Below are 15,417 nucleotides of genomic sequence, written 5' to 3' on the forward strand. Positions count from 1 at the left end.
CATGAGATGCTCTCTTGGGAGCAGTAGGCCTTATAGATTATAGAGCACTTCACAGTTACTCTGGTAGATAATAGCATCCACTTTAGGTTAGTCCCATGAGACCCTGTTTCATCATGTCATCATTTTTGATGAGGTGTTGGGGTTAGGGGCTGTATGGGAAAAGTGATTTTACTGCCTTATCTCAACTTAATTACTATTCAAAACATACATTTTCAGTCTAGAAATCCTTCCAATTTTCTCGAGAGCATGAACTTAAAAATGACCAAAAATATGTTCTAGAAGGAGTCAGCAAATGCAAATTTAGACCCTGTTCTGGTGACCAGACATTTGATTTAAAAAAAAAAAAAAAGAAAGAAAGAAAAAGGAGGCTCTAAATGACGGTAAATTCTGTGACTTTTGAACCATCACTGTGTCGTGGGGGTGGTGCAATAGCATTTTTTTTATTACACATATCTAACGATTGCAATATAATTGGCCAAAGAAAAAAATACTAACGTGATCTTGTAGTACATTAGATTATAGCCTGACCTGCCAGTTTCTTCCGCACAGTACTATTTGGTTTAATGTAAGAACTATTTTATCAAATGCCGCGACATTTTATGTAAATGTATAGGCTTTAAAATGCCTTCTACTTTCAACTCAATAAGAAAGCACACAGTGCAGTTTTAACTGTTTAAAAATCCCATGCATTAGTGTAGCCTTATTTTCACACACAAAAAGTTCAATAGCTTATCTACGACGATCGTACATATCTTCTTCTCTCACATGTTATCATTTGTTATCACTGGGTTTGACCAAATAAACTTTTGTCCAGTTGAAAAATTGAATTTCTCTTTTGCCATTGGATAGCCTACATTATTTCCTTCTATAGGCTACATTTTATTAACTTGATAGACCGAAAAGCCGTGAGTGAATGAGTGAAGGAAAGGTGAGGAGGAGAGAGAGAGAGAGGAAAGGAGGTTGAGTCAATTGAACGAAAATAGAGACCGGCACAGACCATAAAGAAGTGGGAACACCATATCGCTCCGCTGTGGAAAGCTGCGTGGATTTTTCATTTTGACAATTTTCTTCTCAGGTAGGTTTTTTTCCCCCGCTTTTTTTAAAGGGTATTATGGGGGCATTTTATTTAGTATCAAACATGTACAATCTTTTTTTGTTTTATTTTGGCTCTAATTTTGATGTAGTGTCAAGAACGGTAGTAGTTTTGCTGACAAGCACAACGTAGCTTTAAGTTCTGCCATGGCCTATATCTTTTCATAGGAATTACGCGGACCACCACTTTTCCAGTGTCTTTAAGCTTTTCTTTTGTTCCACCAGGTCCATAATGAACCTGTCAACGCAGCTCCCGTTTCTATTCAGCTGTAATGTCAGTCCCAGTGATGCGCCTCAGCTGGACATCAGTGTGACCAAAAGCGAACCACTCATTATCGCGGTCCCCATGACTTTCTTCTATAGTGTCGTCTTCTTCTTTGGGGTAAAGATAATTTTGTTTTTCTGTTCTTATAGCTAATGAATTCTTAACATAAATAGTCTATGGAGAGCCTAATGATGTGTTACTGGCGATTCTGTGTACAATTTACACTGATGATAGGCTAAAGACCACATGCAGCCAAGTGCAGTTACCTAATGACGATTATGACACTATCAGAATTCTTCATCTTTCATACTACACGCACACACGCACGCACGCACACACACATGCGCACATGTTGCGTTTCCTTCTTGTGGACATTACGATTTACATTAATTTTCTGGAAACTGATTACTACAATTAACAAAAATCATTACTGCCTAACCTAAACGTTAAGTCTAATCTTAAACAAATTTAATAACTAAGGATTTTCGTCTAATTTTTGTTTCCATAAGGGAGGCAGTTCTGAGTGATCATTTTAGTCCCCACAATGTGATAAATGATCTCGGCCATGTTAAACATTACAGTTTGGTTCTTGGTTTGGTCACTTAAATTCTTTTGCGCAGGGTTGTGGTGACCATTGTGGACCATTGGTGACCATCAAACATAACATTGCGGTCAGGGGAAACTACTCTTGCTATAGGTGATATACTGGACATTTAGTGAACATTTCGTCCTGAAAGTTTATATAGGAGAAATGGCAGCCTTAGAAGTTAAAACAGTTTGGGCAGATCACTGCAGAAATGGAATGAGAAACTTTGTTCTTTTACATATTATAGGGTAGTCTACTTCTGTTTCAAGCAACTGAAGATTAACATGCTATAATTTGGGGTGGCCATGATGTGTAAAATGTAATAATATCACAATTTTCTAGAACCTTTATATTACACGTTTTAATACACTAGCTTTTGTACTGTCTAAGAGATAAACTAAAACTATTTGCTTCTTCTGAGAGTTAACTAAATAAGATGTCACTTACACAGAGGCTGACCAATAGGAGGAGTGCATTGGAAAAAGTATCTTTTCAAGCATGGGACTGCATTAAACAAAAAGCACTGTATCACTGCTATTGGGCGATGGTGGTCACTGGTGACAATGTAATGCTTGATTGGTCTTTTATATTTAGGAATAAAAGAGTATGTGGGATGGATGTATGAAAATGCATCCCATTATTTACAATGCAGATGTAACTTGCAATCACTGCTGGTCTATGATGCTGACTGTTGTGCAAATCCGTAGGTCTTGTTTAATGGTGTGAGTATACTGACATTGCTGATGGATGCACACATGAGAGTTAGTGCCATTCGCTTCTACCTCCTCAGCCTTGTTATATCAGGTACTACGTTTATTAAAATGTTAATCGGCCCATCCTAAGCACTCATCTAGACACTCATTTCATTGGCTGCTCTTTAACACCTTTATCAGTGTCTCATCTTCTGTGCTATTGCTTAATTGTTTTCAGTTCCTTTTTCACCAAGGTCAGGACAAGCTAAACATATTGCACTTGGATATCAAGTGTTTTCACATTTGAAATGTGCACAGGTTCACATTATATATATATATATATATATATATATATATATATATATATATATATATATATATATATATATATATGACTGAATACTTTCCTTTGGCTATAATCTTTAACATTATGGTATAAAACATATCTCTATGGAGAAAGTTACGAAGAATGGATTTACCATTCTATTTTCATGGTTTCATGCCGTCAATTTTTCCATGTCCATAAAGTTTTCTATTACTAGTAAAGGAACTAGTAATGTGGTAGAATACATTTTCAAAAGGTGCAACAGCATCTTTCCAAGTAATATTTTTTTATTTTAATTTTTTTCTCATTTAAACTTAACGTTCTATAAATTGGTCCAGGTACATAGTGAATTTATATGCTCAGTTGTTCTTCTAGATTTGGCGTTTGAGCACAACAATCACATGTATGATTACCTCTGATTGAATTTCTCTAGCTCTAACTTCTCTTATTTAGTGCCATTTACCATTCATTCACATCCATTCACCAGAGCCTGCTTTACAAATGTCTCCATCCAATCCAGGGTACAGGAGTTAAAATTAGCTTCTTGTTCATGTATCTACTCATTATTACTGCTCAATTTCCACACAGTAAACACATTGAACAGCTTTAATTCCTTTTTTCTAATGCATTGCTCTAAACTTTGAACTCAATTCATGTCTTACTCGCCATTTGCAGTACTTTAATTAACATCAAAACAATTAACTCCAATACAGCTTGATAAACCATAACTCTCTGCTTTGGAAACACAGGTTTGAACTCTAACATGCTGATGGTTTGGTGTAAAGACCGTTCTTCAAAACAAAACATCTCCCATGCCATTATAAGGTGCACTGTCGAACAACACAACATTTTTCATTCAGAGCACACTTGATGAAAAAGGTAAACACAAGGTAGTAGAATTCAGATGCAATTTCCTACAATTGGTTCCTGAGCCTTTCTGTGCACCTCCAATTCTTCACACACCACAGTCACATAGATAAGGTGACAAAAGTGTCTAAGGACACAGCAAAAGTATGGACTGCCCTAAGATTCAGATTATTGGACTCCTGAGCCTTGCCAAGCTGCTGCTTCCATATTACATTCAAATGTTTGTTTGTTTGTTTTTTGTGTGATTATGTTGCTTATTATTATGATAACAGTGTGATAACCCCTTTATCAGGTCGACTAGCATACTGTATAGTGATAATACGGATTGCATATTGATAAATCTTATCATCGCTCAGAAGTATTCCTCTTGTCTTGACCGATAGCAGAGCTGATCATATTTCATATTGCAGTGGGGCACTGTTTTGATTGAAGGACTCTTCTAAGTGAAATGAACAAGATATTATGGTTCACTATCTCCTTCACCTTGTCTTTATAGTGGGCTATATATATATTGACCTCACCAATATCTGGCTTGAAACAAATACAGATGTACGGTATTTACAAATGCAGTGAAATGCAGTCAGAAAAAAATGTTTTCTTTGTGTACATTTACCCTTAACAAAGGTTGTGTTACATTTTGGTGCCAAGCACATATTTCCTGAGCAATTAAGTAGTCTTTCCTTAGAATGTAGCTAAACAAGAAGTTTACAAAGGTCACGGTCCTTCACATAGAAATGTAGCTGTATTAAAGCATTAATATACTTTTTAAAATATATATATAGCATTGTTTCCTCATCAAAAACAGGCCTGAAGAGGATTTAGACACATTTCCCCTTTGAGACAATAAAGTTTATTTTATCTAAATATGTTATGTGTTAGCAGTTAATACCCATAGAAGTAAAATACCCCACCTTTAGTATTGGCTCTTCATGTCTGTAAATAGCCTAATTGTCCACAGTTTATTCGCTGGACATTCACAAGTCACAATGAATGGTCGTCTAGGCTGGGGTTAATTTAATTTAGTTGTCTTATTAGTGAATGAGTGTTTATCCATTAAACCAGTTGCTGCCATGATTGAGCAGAGATTGTCCTTGACCAAGACACTTGACTGCTTTGCCTCCAATATTGTATTTTAGCTGGTATGCAGGGGACCTTTCCTTTAGTGTGATTGAACCACTGAAATATCTCTAAACGTTAGTAAAAATGGACTTCATTGTTACTTGATGCGTTTGCTTTGACTTGCAGACATTCTGCAGCTGATGACTATCCCGGTCACTCTGTATCGATACTACTGGGAGAGCTACCCATGGCGTCTGGGCCAAACTGTGTGTAAAGTGTACTTCATGGTACGACAGGTGTACTGTGCCACCACAAGCTGGGTCATCATGACGTTCACCGCAGAGCGCTACGCTGCCATTTGCCATACAATGTGGTCTGTCTCCAGTCTGAAGGTCAGTTGCACATATTTTATTTATAAAAAGAAAAAAAATATATAACATATTCAAGATAGGGCATGTAATTAATGGACCACCACTGGGATTCTTTTTATATATTTTATTATAAATTTGTAAAGGCATGATTTTCATTGTGTGCCGGCTTGTTCACAAACACGAGGCACGAGGTTCCTTTGACTGATGTTTACTGCGGTCTTGATGTTATAACAGTTCACCGTAGAACTAAAAACATACAATATAACATGAGATCTCACATTATAAACACAAGAAAATTAATGCATAACTGTACATACCACTCTAGCCTGCAAATAAACAAACCGGTGTACGAACTTTTAATAGTAACCTTGCGATTGGTATCAGCCGGTGTTGTGTTGTCGGGGCCGACTTCACGCCAGTGTCAAATTGAACCGGAACAGAAAGTTTTTTTTTTTGTTTTTTTTTTTTACTTTTTTTGACTAAATTCAACTAAAAATTCAAAATATTGCACAAATAAAATTCAGTTGCTCATAAATAGCCTTATAAATGATTGCCAACTAATGAGGAATTAACTATAAACAGTATAAAGAATACGAGAAAACTTCCTAACAAACCTAAATACACTAGCGCCATCTATGGGCACAACAAATTAACTGACACATATTGTCAACTGTTACACTCCCACCATCACACTACTAGCAGTATGTGTGATCCTAAATAGAAGTTAACACAACATGAATTTAACATTGGCAAACATAACACATCACTCTGCTTCAAGTAAAAGAATGGTCTTATGAATTGGTCTTTCCAAAACAGTCTTAACTGGATGTGTCCCCTTCTTGTCTTGAGTAGAGTCACTAAGAAGAAGCTTGACCTTTCTGACCTTGCCATCTGCTCCTGGGGTGACTTCTACAACTCTGGCAAGTTTCCACTGGTTTCTTGGAACACAATCATCTTGCAGCAGAACAATGTCATTTACCTTGGTATTTCTCCTTATCTTGTTCCACTTACTTCTTCGTTGCAGGTTTAACAGATATTCCTTTCTCCATCTAGTCCAGAATATATTTGACAAATACTGCACTCTTTTCCATCTTTTCTGCAGATAGAGATCTTCTTTAACAAAATTTCCAGGTGGTGGTGAGATCACTGCAGATTTCATTGTCAGAATGTGGTTGGGTGTCAGCGGCTCTGGTCCTGCAGGGTTGTTGATACACTCTACAGACAGTGGCCGACTAATCACTATAGCCATAGTTTCATACATGAAAGTTCTCAATGATGAAGTGTCCAATCTTGAGGCTGATTCATCAAGTACGGATCTCAAAACATTTCTTATTGTCCGAATCTGTCTCTCCCAGACACCTCCCATGTGACTGGAAGCAGGTGGGTTAAAGATGAAATTTATACCCAGCTCTTTTACTTTCTCTTTAGCAGCTTGAGTCAGGTTCAGGAACTCATTCTTTGCACAGATGAAATTAGTGCCTTGATCACAATGCAATTGACTGACGTTGCCACGTATGGAGATAAAACAATGAAGTGCATTGAGGAAACAATCTGTACTGAGATCATCCAGAACTTTGCAGCCGATCTACTACGGATTTTTCTTCTTCTGCTTTAACATTAAAAACTTGTGTGATCTTGAGCTCTGGATCTTTAGAACTGATTTCTTTCACTTTAACATCTTCCTTAGGCAGATCCCTTTGCCATAGGAAATTTGGTCCTGTAAACCAGTTGGACTTCACTAGTTCTTCTGTCATGACTCCACGTGATGCGTGATCAGCGGGATTTTCTTCAGAGGCAACATATCTCCATTGACTGGGTTCTGTGTTCGATCTGATTTGCTGTATTCTATTGGCTACAAATACATGGAATCGTCTTGCATCATTGTTAATGTAACCAAGGACGACTTTCGAATCAGTCCAGTAGTATTCCTGTAGATCGTGAATTTCCAACTCTCTTTTCAGGAAGCTTGCGGTTCTGGCAGCTACCACTGCTGCTGAGAGCTCCAGTCTTGGGATGGTTGTCACCTTTGTGGGGGCAACTCTGGCCTTACCCATTACTAGGGTGCACTGCACTTCTCCGGACTTGGACACAGTTCTGAGGTATGAGCACACACCATAGCCGGACACACTAGCATCGGAAAAACTGTGTAACTCATACTGCTGGACTTGCTTGAATGTCGATGGGACATAACACCGTGGTATCTTTATGGTGGACAGGTTCTGGAGGTCTCTTAGCCAAGCTTCCCATTGCGGTTTGAGGTCTTCTGGAAGCAGCTCGTCCCAGCCCAGCTTCTCCTGGCACATTCTCTGAAGGATTCTTTTGCCCACTAGAATGAATGGGGCGACAAACCCAAGGGGGTCAAATATAGAGGTCACTGTGGAGAGCACTCCTCTCCTCGTGAAGGGATTGTTCTTAATGATAACTCTGAAGCAAAATGTGTCAGATGCTATGCACCACTGGACCCCTAACGCTCGTTCCATCTTTGGTTCTCCTAGTGCCAGATCCAGGTCAGTAGCCCCTGCTGCACATTCTTCTTTAGGGATTGTAGCAATCACTTCTTTGCTGTTGCTGATGAACTTGTGCAGGTGCAGCTTTCCTGTGTCACAAAGTTTTCTTGCTTCTCTTACGAGCTGAATGGCTTCTTGCTCTGAGTCTACAGCTGCCAAACCATCGTCCACGTAAAAATTACGATGTATGAACCTTACAGCAGCTTGACTGAACTTGCTCTCGTTTTGAACTGAAAGATGCTTGAGGCCGAAGTTTGCACGTCCAGGAGACGAGGCTGCACCAAATAAGTGGACTTTCATCCGAAACACTGATGGTGGCTGGTCCATGTTGCCATCCTCCCACCATAGGAAACGGAGGTAATCTCGGTCTTGTGGAGCAACATGAAATTGGTGGAACATGCGTTCGACGTCGCACATGATGGCCACCTGTCCTTTCCTGAAGCGACACAGAAACTCCTACAAGGGTGTTTGTGAAGTCCGGTCCTGTCAGGAGATGCTCATTCAGTGATGTATCTTGAAACTCTGCTGAGCAATCAAAAACCACTCGGATCTTATTTGGCTTCTGGGGATGATATATGCCATGATGAGGGATATACCAGGCTGGTTGTTTGCTTATCTGATCATCTGGCACCCTTTCAGCATCGCCTCTTGAGATGATGTCTTGCATGAATGCCATGTAGTCTCTACAGTAGCGCTCATCCTTTCTTAGACGTCTTTCCAGGCCCTTAAGTCTGTGTTCTGCACAAAGCCTGTTGTTGGGCAAGTTAGATCTTTCTTCTTTAAAAGGCAGAGGCATTTCGAAATGGCCGTCCTTCTTTTGCTTTATGCCCTCCTTCACTTTAGACAGAAACAGTAGATCTTCTTGTGACATTGATTCTTCGTCAATGGTTCTTTCCACAAAGTCCATTTCCAACACCTTGATTATCTCTGCTGGTGTAATCATTTCTTTAACTTTGGTTCTACTCACAAAGTGGACTTCAGCTTGAATCTTTTTAGATGACTCGATAGCTGGCAGAACTTGTTTCACAATAACACGATGATTTACTCCAATTTCATCTTTGTAGTCGCTTTCCGCGTGGCTATAGCCAATGATGCTCCAACCAAGCAGAGACCTTTGTGCAAATGGTTGGTCTCTTTCACCACTGACCACCTCTAGAGGGAGTAGAGCTTGAGGACAATTATATCCTATGAGTAGTCCAACCTCACAGTCAAGTTCGGGAGCCATTTCTTTTGATAAATGTCTTAGATGGGACCAGTTCTTTGCTGTCTTATTTGTGGGAATATGGGATTTGTTGGCTGGAATATAGTCTCTGGTGTAAGTTGTTGGCAACTTGATTCTTGTTTCGGAGTTCATGCCTCTTACTTGTAGGTCATTTAACTTGTAGCTGGGCACGATCTTTGTTTTGGATGTTATTATGGAAATCTTGAGCTTGACTGGCACAGATGTGGTATTGAGTGACTCAGCTGTATCTTTTAAGATGAAAGTAGTGTCGCTTTGAGTGTCAAGCAAGGCATACACCAGCTTCTCTTCCTCTGGGTTGTCTATAGTGGAGATATAGACTGGGATAACTGAGGAGGTACAACAACTTGCCTTTTGTTGCACAACTCTGTTTGACATGACTTGCTTAGATTCTTGTTCTTGAGATTCAGACAGCTTTTCTGTCTCTTTATTAGTCTTTGGAAGTTCTTTGTCCCTTTTCTCTCTGTCTTGGTGCAAACATGTTGGGTGTGGCTTGTGGCATTTGTCACATACACTTCTGGTATTACAGCTCTTGGAGTTGTGTCCGGACTTAAGACAGCCAAAGCACAGCTTCTCGGATTGCACAAATTTTACCCGCTCTTCAACTGTTTTCTCCATTAATTTTCAACATTTGTGAAGTGTGTGACCAGGTTTCTTACAGAAAAGGCACGCCATACTTGTCTTTTCATTGCTGCTCGTACTCAGTGTTTTGGCATTAAGAGCATGGCTTCTTCTTGACTTATCTTTAGTAAGATGCTTGTGATCTTGCTCAGATTGCTTTACTGATTGCAGTGAGGTGATAGGATTGCATACAATTCTTGCTTCTTTATTTAGGAATTTGACAAAGTGACTGAAATCAGGGAACATCTTGTATTCGTCTTGGAACTCTGTCACTGTCCTGTTCCAGCGTGCGCTTAGCCAATCCGGTAGCTTTGCTGCTATTCTCATATTTTCAACACAGTCGTTCAATACTTGTAAACCTTGTACGTAGGGCATTGCTGACTCAACACTGCTCAGGAAGTCTGCAAATTCACGTAGATCTTTGCTGTCCTTGGTCATGGTCTTTGGCCACAGCTGTATCTTGTCACGATAGGACTTGCCTATCATGAAGGGATTTCCAAATCTATCTTCAAGTATTTCCCAGGCTGCAAGACATGCTGCTTCTGTTCCAACTAAAAAGTGACCTTCAATCGCCCTTTTTGCTGAACCTCCAACATACTTTCTCAAGAAGAAGAGCTTTTCTTGTATTGGTAGGGTTTTACGGTCAACTAATGTCTGAAAGGACAGCTTCCAACCATTATACTGTAATGGATCGCCTGTGAAAACTGTAGGCTCTGGAATTGGAATTCTGTTAGCAGTGATAGCTTCAGCAAGTGTTTTCACTAGATCAATGGAGGCTACTTGTTCTGTAGAGGGAGCTACTGTTTGACTCACGGATGCTTGAAGGTCTTGGTGGCTTGTAGGAGCTATGACTTTGGAGGGAAAAAATTGTTTCGAATGCACCTTTGGAAAACTTGGTGGTAAGAAGGAACTATCTTTATTCACTTGTAAGAGCGAGACAGGAGGCTTGTCTTCTTCCTCACTATTGATACTTTCATCATAAACCTTCAACCGTGCTTGTGCTGCTCTATGCCTTTGCATCTCCTTTAATAGTTCCACTTCCTTTCTCTTCTCCTCCAACTTGGCCTTTATTGTTGTGCTCTCTGTTAGAAACTGTGCTCTTTTCTTTGCATCCTCAACTTCAAGCTCTCTAATTTCTTCCTCACACTGATGTTGTGTTTTCATCATTTTAATGACTTCTTCTGAGGCTGCTACATCCGCTGCAGCTTCTTGTCTTTGTTGTAACGTGCCTATAGATGACCGCTTAGATAGACCCTTTGGACATTGCTTTTGACTTGTAGGTTACTACTGAAGAGACACTGCTTGAACTGCTATCAAACACTGACTCTGAGTCTGGCCAGGGAATATCTCCTGGATTGCCCTTTTGGTCAGAAAGACATTGGGCTTTAGCTTTAGCAACTTGACTAATAGCCCAGCACACATCACATTTCCTTCTTATTTCAATGTCAGGGCTTTCAATCTGACATGTACTTATTACATTCACAGCTTCAGCGTCTTGAGTAGCTTTGGTCTCGTTGCCTTCTCCGGGGCAGCGGAGTGTTCTACTGTGCCGGCTTGTTCACAAACACGAGAGACACGAGGTTCCTTTGACTGATGTTTACTGCGGTCTTGATGTTATCGCAGTTCACCGTAGAACTAAAAACATACAATATAACATGAGATCTCACCTTATAAACACAAGAAATTTAAAGCATAACTGTACATACCACTCTAGCCTGCAAATAAACAAACCGGTGTACGAACTTTTAATAGTAACCTTGCGATTGGTATCAGCCGGTGTTGTGTTGTCGGGGCCGACTTCACGCCAGTGTCAAATTGAACCGGAACAGAAAGTTTTTTTTTTTTTTTTCTGACTTCACTAAATTCAACTAAAAATTCAAAATATTGCACAAATAAAATTCGGTTGCTCATAAATAGCCTTATAAATGATAGCCAACTAATGAGGAATTAACTATAAACAGTATAAAGAATACGAGAAAACTTCCTAACAAATCTAAATACACTAGCGCCATCTATGGGCACAACAAATTAACTGACACATATTGTCAACTGTTACACATTGCTTCATTTGTTAATGAAGATTTTGAGCAAGACATAAGTCAGGTTCACCTGTGCCATGCCAAGTTAAGTAGCATTACGTTTGAAACTAATGTAAGTTGTTATTTCCTGTTCCTCCAGAGATCTCGACTGCCTTGCCTCTTGGTAGTGTGGATCATCTCTCTTGTCTCTGCAATCCCCTTTGCTCTGGTGTATGACGAGGCTCGTGCCTGTATCCTGGACTATACTGCAGTCAAATATGAAGATGCCTTCCATGTCTCCACCATGTGTGAGATGACCGAGCCTGACCCTGCACACATCTATACAGGGGCTCTCATTCTGAGAGCCGCTTTGTTTTTCTTGGTAAGCACACACTGAATCCATAACATCATAGATGTGATTCATTAGGCTCAACCCCCTCCCTACGCAGGTGCCATTGGTGTCTATCTTTATCCTCTACCTGCTCATCCTTCTGTACCTCAAAAAGAACAGCCGCCAACGAAGAAACATGGGCCTCACACGCCCCAACCCAGAAGAGAGGAGAGATGTCCAGTGCCACCAGAATGGAAAGTTACTGCTGAATGAAAAAAGAGCTCTCAAACTCATGGGTGAGTTAGTGGTGAACATGAGAAGTTGTGATGAACATGCTAACATAAAGAGCGTAGATCATTTAAACTAAAGACTGCTATAGCACCACATCATTTTCAGTTTTTATTCACCTGTATTTACACAGAGAGAGGTTGTGTTAGCCAGGCCATAACATTTTCAATCCTGGAAATCATTGCATCTGAAAAGTGATTGTATATGCACTACACAAATTAAAAAAATAAAAATCATTTTCATGAGAGAAGCAGGTGACAGACCAGAAAATTTAGTGTACCTTTAATCTTAAATGTTTGTTTGCTGTAGGTGCTGTGGTGGTGGCCTTCTTTGTGTGTAATTTCCCGGACATTGCTTCGTCTCTGATGCAGGTCTATGTGGTTGTGTGGTCTGACACAGTCCACACTGTTTATACCATCCTAAAGTCCTACTTGTCTCTTCCTTTGTGGTACATCAACGGAGCTCTGGACCCTCTGCTCTTCTGCATGTCATCACACACTTTCCGTAGAGCGTGTTGGAGAACTCTGACACGGCTTCGACCCAGCTGTTACTGGAAATACAAAGACATATCTTGTTTGAGGCAGAGCAGCACCAGTGAGAAGGGCAGCACATCAGCTAGAGAGAGGATAGAAGTTAGAGACGATAGAAATGTGAGAGACAAAACCAGGATAGCTTCACCAACATCTGTGCATACTGACAATGAGGCCCCCTTCATAAATTCTTTTCCTACTGCCCCAGAGACACCACTGAAATTAAGTCAGATTATAATATACACAGAGTATTGACTGTGTAAAGTGCTTTTGTTATTATTTGTCAGTGTATTGAACTCAATAAGCTTTTAGTTCAAAGCACATAGAGAATAACAAGGACTGACCTCATTTCTCTCCTCTGAAAGGCACAAACAACCTACAAATTGAGCTTGGATGTACCATGTTTACAATCAAAGGATATGGCTTTACTCGATACTTTTGATTAATCATGTGTTATTCTGAGAAGAAAATAGAAATGCTTTAGGGAGAATATGGCACATACATGGCAGCATTTTTTTTAATGAGAGAAAGTAATGGATACAGTAATTACCAGTGTAACCATGTATATTTTAAGATGACACATTGTGCAAAGCTTCTGGTTCTTGTATTTTCATTACTGTTGTTGTTTACATTTCTTGTGATGCTAATGCAAATTCAGTGGCTTTTTCTCTTAATGTATTGCATTAATGTCTATTAGTTGTTGTTGCAAATTTATAGTCATATATTATATTTGCTCTATAGTGACTCAAAGCCCGCTATGCAGAAAATATACTGTAGTTGCTAAACATAGTGTTCCTAAATAAAGGAGTATGATATATCACCAGCCATAGTATGCCTGGTTAAAATAAATGTAAAAGAAAACATCTCTAAGAATAGTTGTTATTGTAAGTTCTAAGTTGAAGTTTTAATATAAAATGTGAAAAGAAGAAGAGGAAGAAGAGAGAAGAGGTGTAATTTTTTATGTAGCATTTGAGCACCTCCTATAAGCAACACTTTCAAAATTACTGTACATACTTAAACATGAAGAAAATCAAACAACAATCAACTTGCCTTCATTAAGTCTATAAAAACTGTAAAAATGTATGCAAACTGGCAATATAAAATAGAACATAATTGCATGAATATTTGTTATTTTAATTTGAATCTATTTGTTTATTGTTTGAAAAATAATGTGACTAAAAACTGTAAAATAATAACACAAAATACACAGGTTGTTTTCCAACACATTACATTCAGCGGTCAGTGTGCTCTGTCTTATAATAACTTTTCTGTACATATAGTTTTTTCCCTGTTGGTAAGGTTAGTAACACATGACTGTGGGCAATGTGAGTGTTGCCAGGGAAACAACAAATACATTTTTGTTAATATAGATGATACAGGCTAGCCTTCAGTTTCAGTAAAGGGGTCTAATGCATTGTACCACTTACCATCGTGCATAATTTTTATGGAGTACAGGAGCCCATATAATAATTATGGTTATTCTTCTTCTACTTTTTTCCCCCATAAATGTTATAATTTTTGTCTGTCTGCCAAAGTGTCCTTGTGTGTCCTCTCTGCTTCATAGTCAAATATGTTATGAAACTTTTCTGATTGGGACTGCCACCTGTCTCCATGGAAATACTATTCTTTTGCCTGGAATCTGGGGCAAACTATCTGGCATTTACCCTGCTCAGTTAGGCTAAAGCTGTAAAGTTCTGACCTGTAACTTATATAAGATATGTTAAATGCCATAAATGCATTACGCATGTTTTTCATTTTGATTCAGATTTAAGATTTCATTGCTGCAGTCATAGAAAGCAACAGAATTACATTTAGAGCATCAAACATAGCATAGGTTTAATGAATAGTGCAATACCAAAGCTGCAAAACTCCATCCAATAACCCATAAATAACTCCAGTGTAAACATTAGGACAATAAAGACATTCAGTGCAGCACATATAAATAAACAGTAAGGACATCAATATTAAAGTGCATCACAGGGTCATACATTCAGATTTTCATGTCATTATGCAACAATGCTATGTCCAGTTCAATGTTATTGCATTGGTGAGTATGGTAATTGTCCATGGGAGCAGAGCAGAGAGGGGAGGGGGGCACTGAGGATACATGGCAGTTCTGGCCTGTATGGACCTGTACATTATACCTGAGGGCAGCAGGTGGAGAAGATGATGTGCAGGGTGGTGCACTCTCCTCAGACAGCAGGTGGTTTAGGTGGATCTCTGGGAGAGTCATCCCAATGTTTTCATGTTTGTTTGTTTTTTTGTTTTGTTTTGTTTTTTTACTTAACAATTTGTCTAAGTGGCAAATATAAAAGTAGAAAATTAAGGGGGAGGAAGTGCTTAGTTCTACAACATGTTGATGACAAAGTAAATGATTAATATTAATTTAATCATATTTTCAGTAGGCCTAGCTGAGACTGATAATGGTCCCTAGGGTATAGCTACCCAACATAGTAGGTGAGCAACATTAGAATATGCATGCCAGTGACATTTTATTTTTGAGAAATTTCATTCATCAATTTTGCCCATAGACTGTATTCTATTATACATGATAATTAATTAATTAATTAATCATTGTATTTATATAGTCCCTTTCAAGACACCAAAGCATTTCACAGTTCATTG

At 39.0% G+C, this 15,417-nt stretch overlaps 1 protein-coding gene across 1 annotated transcript; it reads left to right on the forward strand.

The window, feature by feature from the left end:
• The first annotated feature begins 108 nt into the window (after positions 1-108).
• Positions 109-13,946, forward strand: LOC110156900 (pyrokinin-1 receptor-like). The gene is made up of 6 exons (XM_020921131.2): positions 109-1,474; positions 2,651-2,747; positions 5,073-5,278; positions 11,804-12,025; positions 12,093-12,270; positions 12,572-13,946. Exons 1-6 carry the CDS (start codon positions 1,325-1,327, stop codon positions 13,045-13,047), a joined length of 1,329 nt encoding a protein of 442 aa, XP_020776790.2. The 5' UTR covers positions 109-1,324; the 3' UTR covers positions 13,048-13,946.
• Positions 13,947-15,417: the final 1,471 nt, after the last annotated feature.

The sequence above is a fragment of the Boleophthalmus pectinirostris genome, unplaced genomic scaffold (genome assembly GCF_026225935.1).
Source record: "Boleophthalmus pectinirostris isolate CB_2022bp ecotype Guang Dong unplaced genomic scaffold, ASM2622593v1 HiC_scaffold_5, whole genome shotgun sequence".
In the NCBI taxonomy this organism is placed as follows: Eukaryota; Metazoa; Chordata; class Actinopteri; order Gobiiformes; family Gobiidae; genus Boleophthalmus; species Boleophthalmus pectinirostris.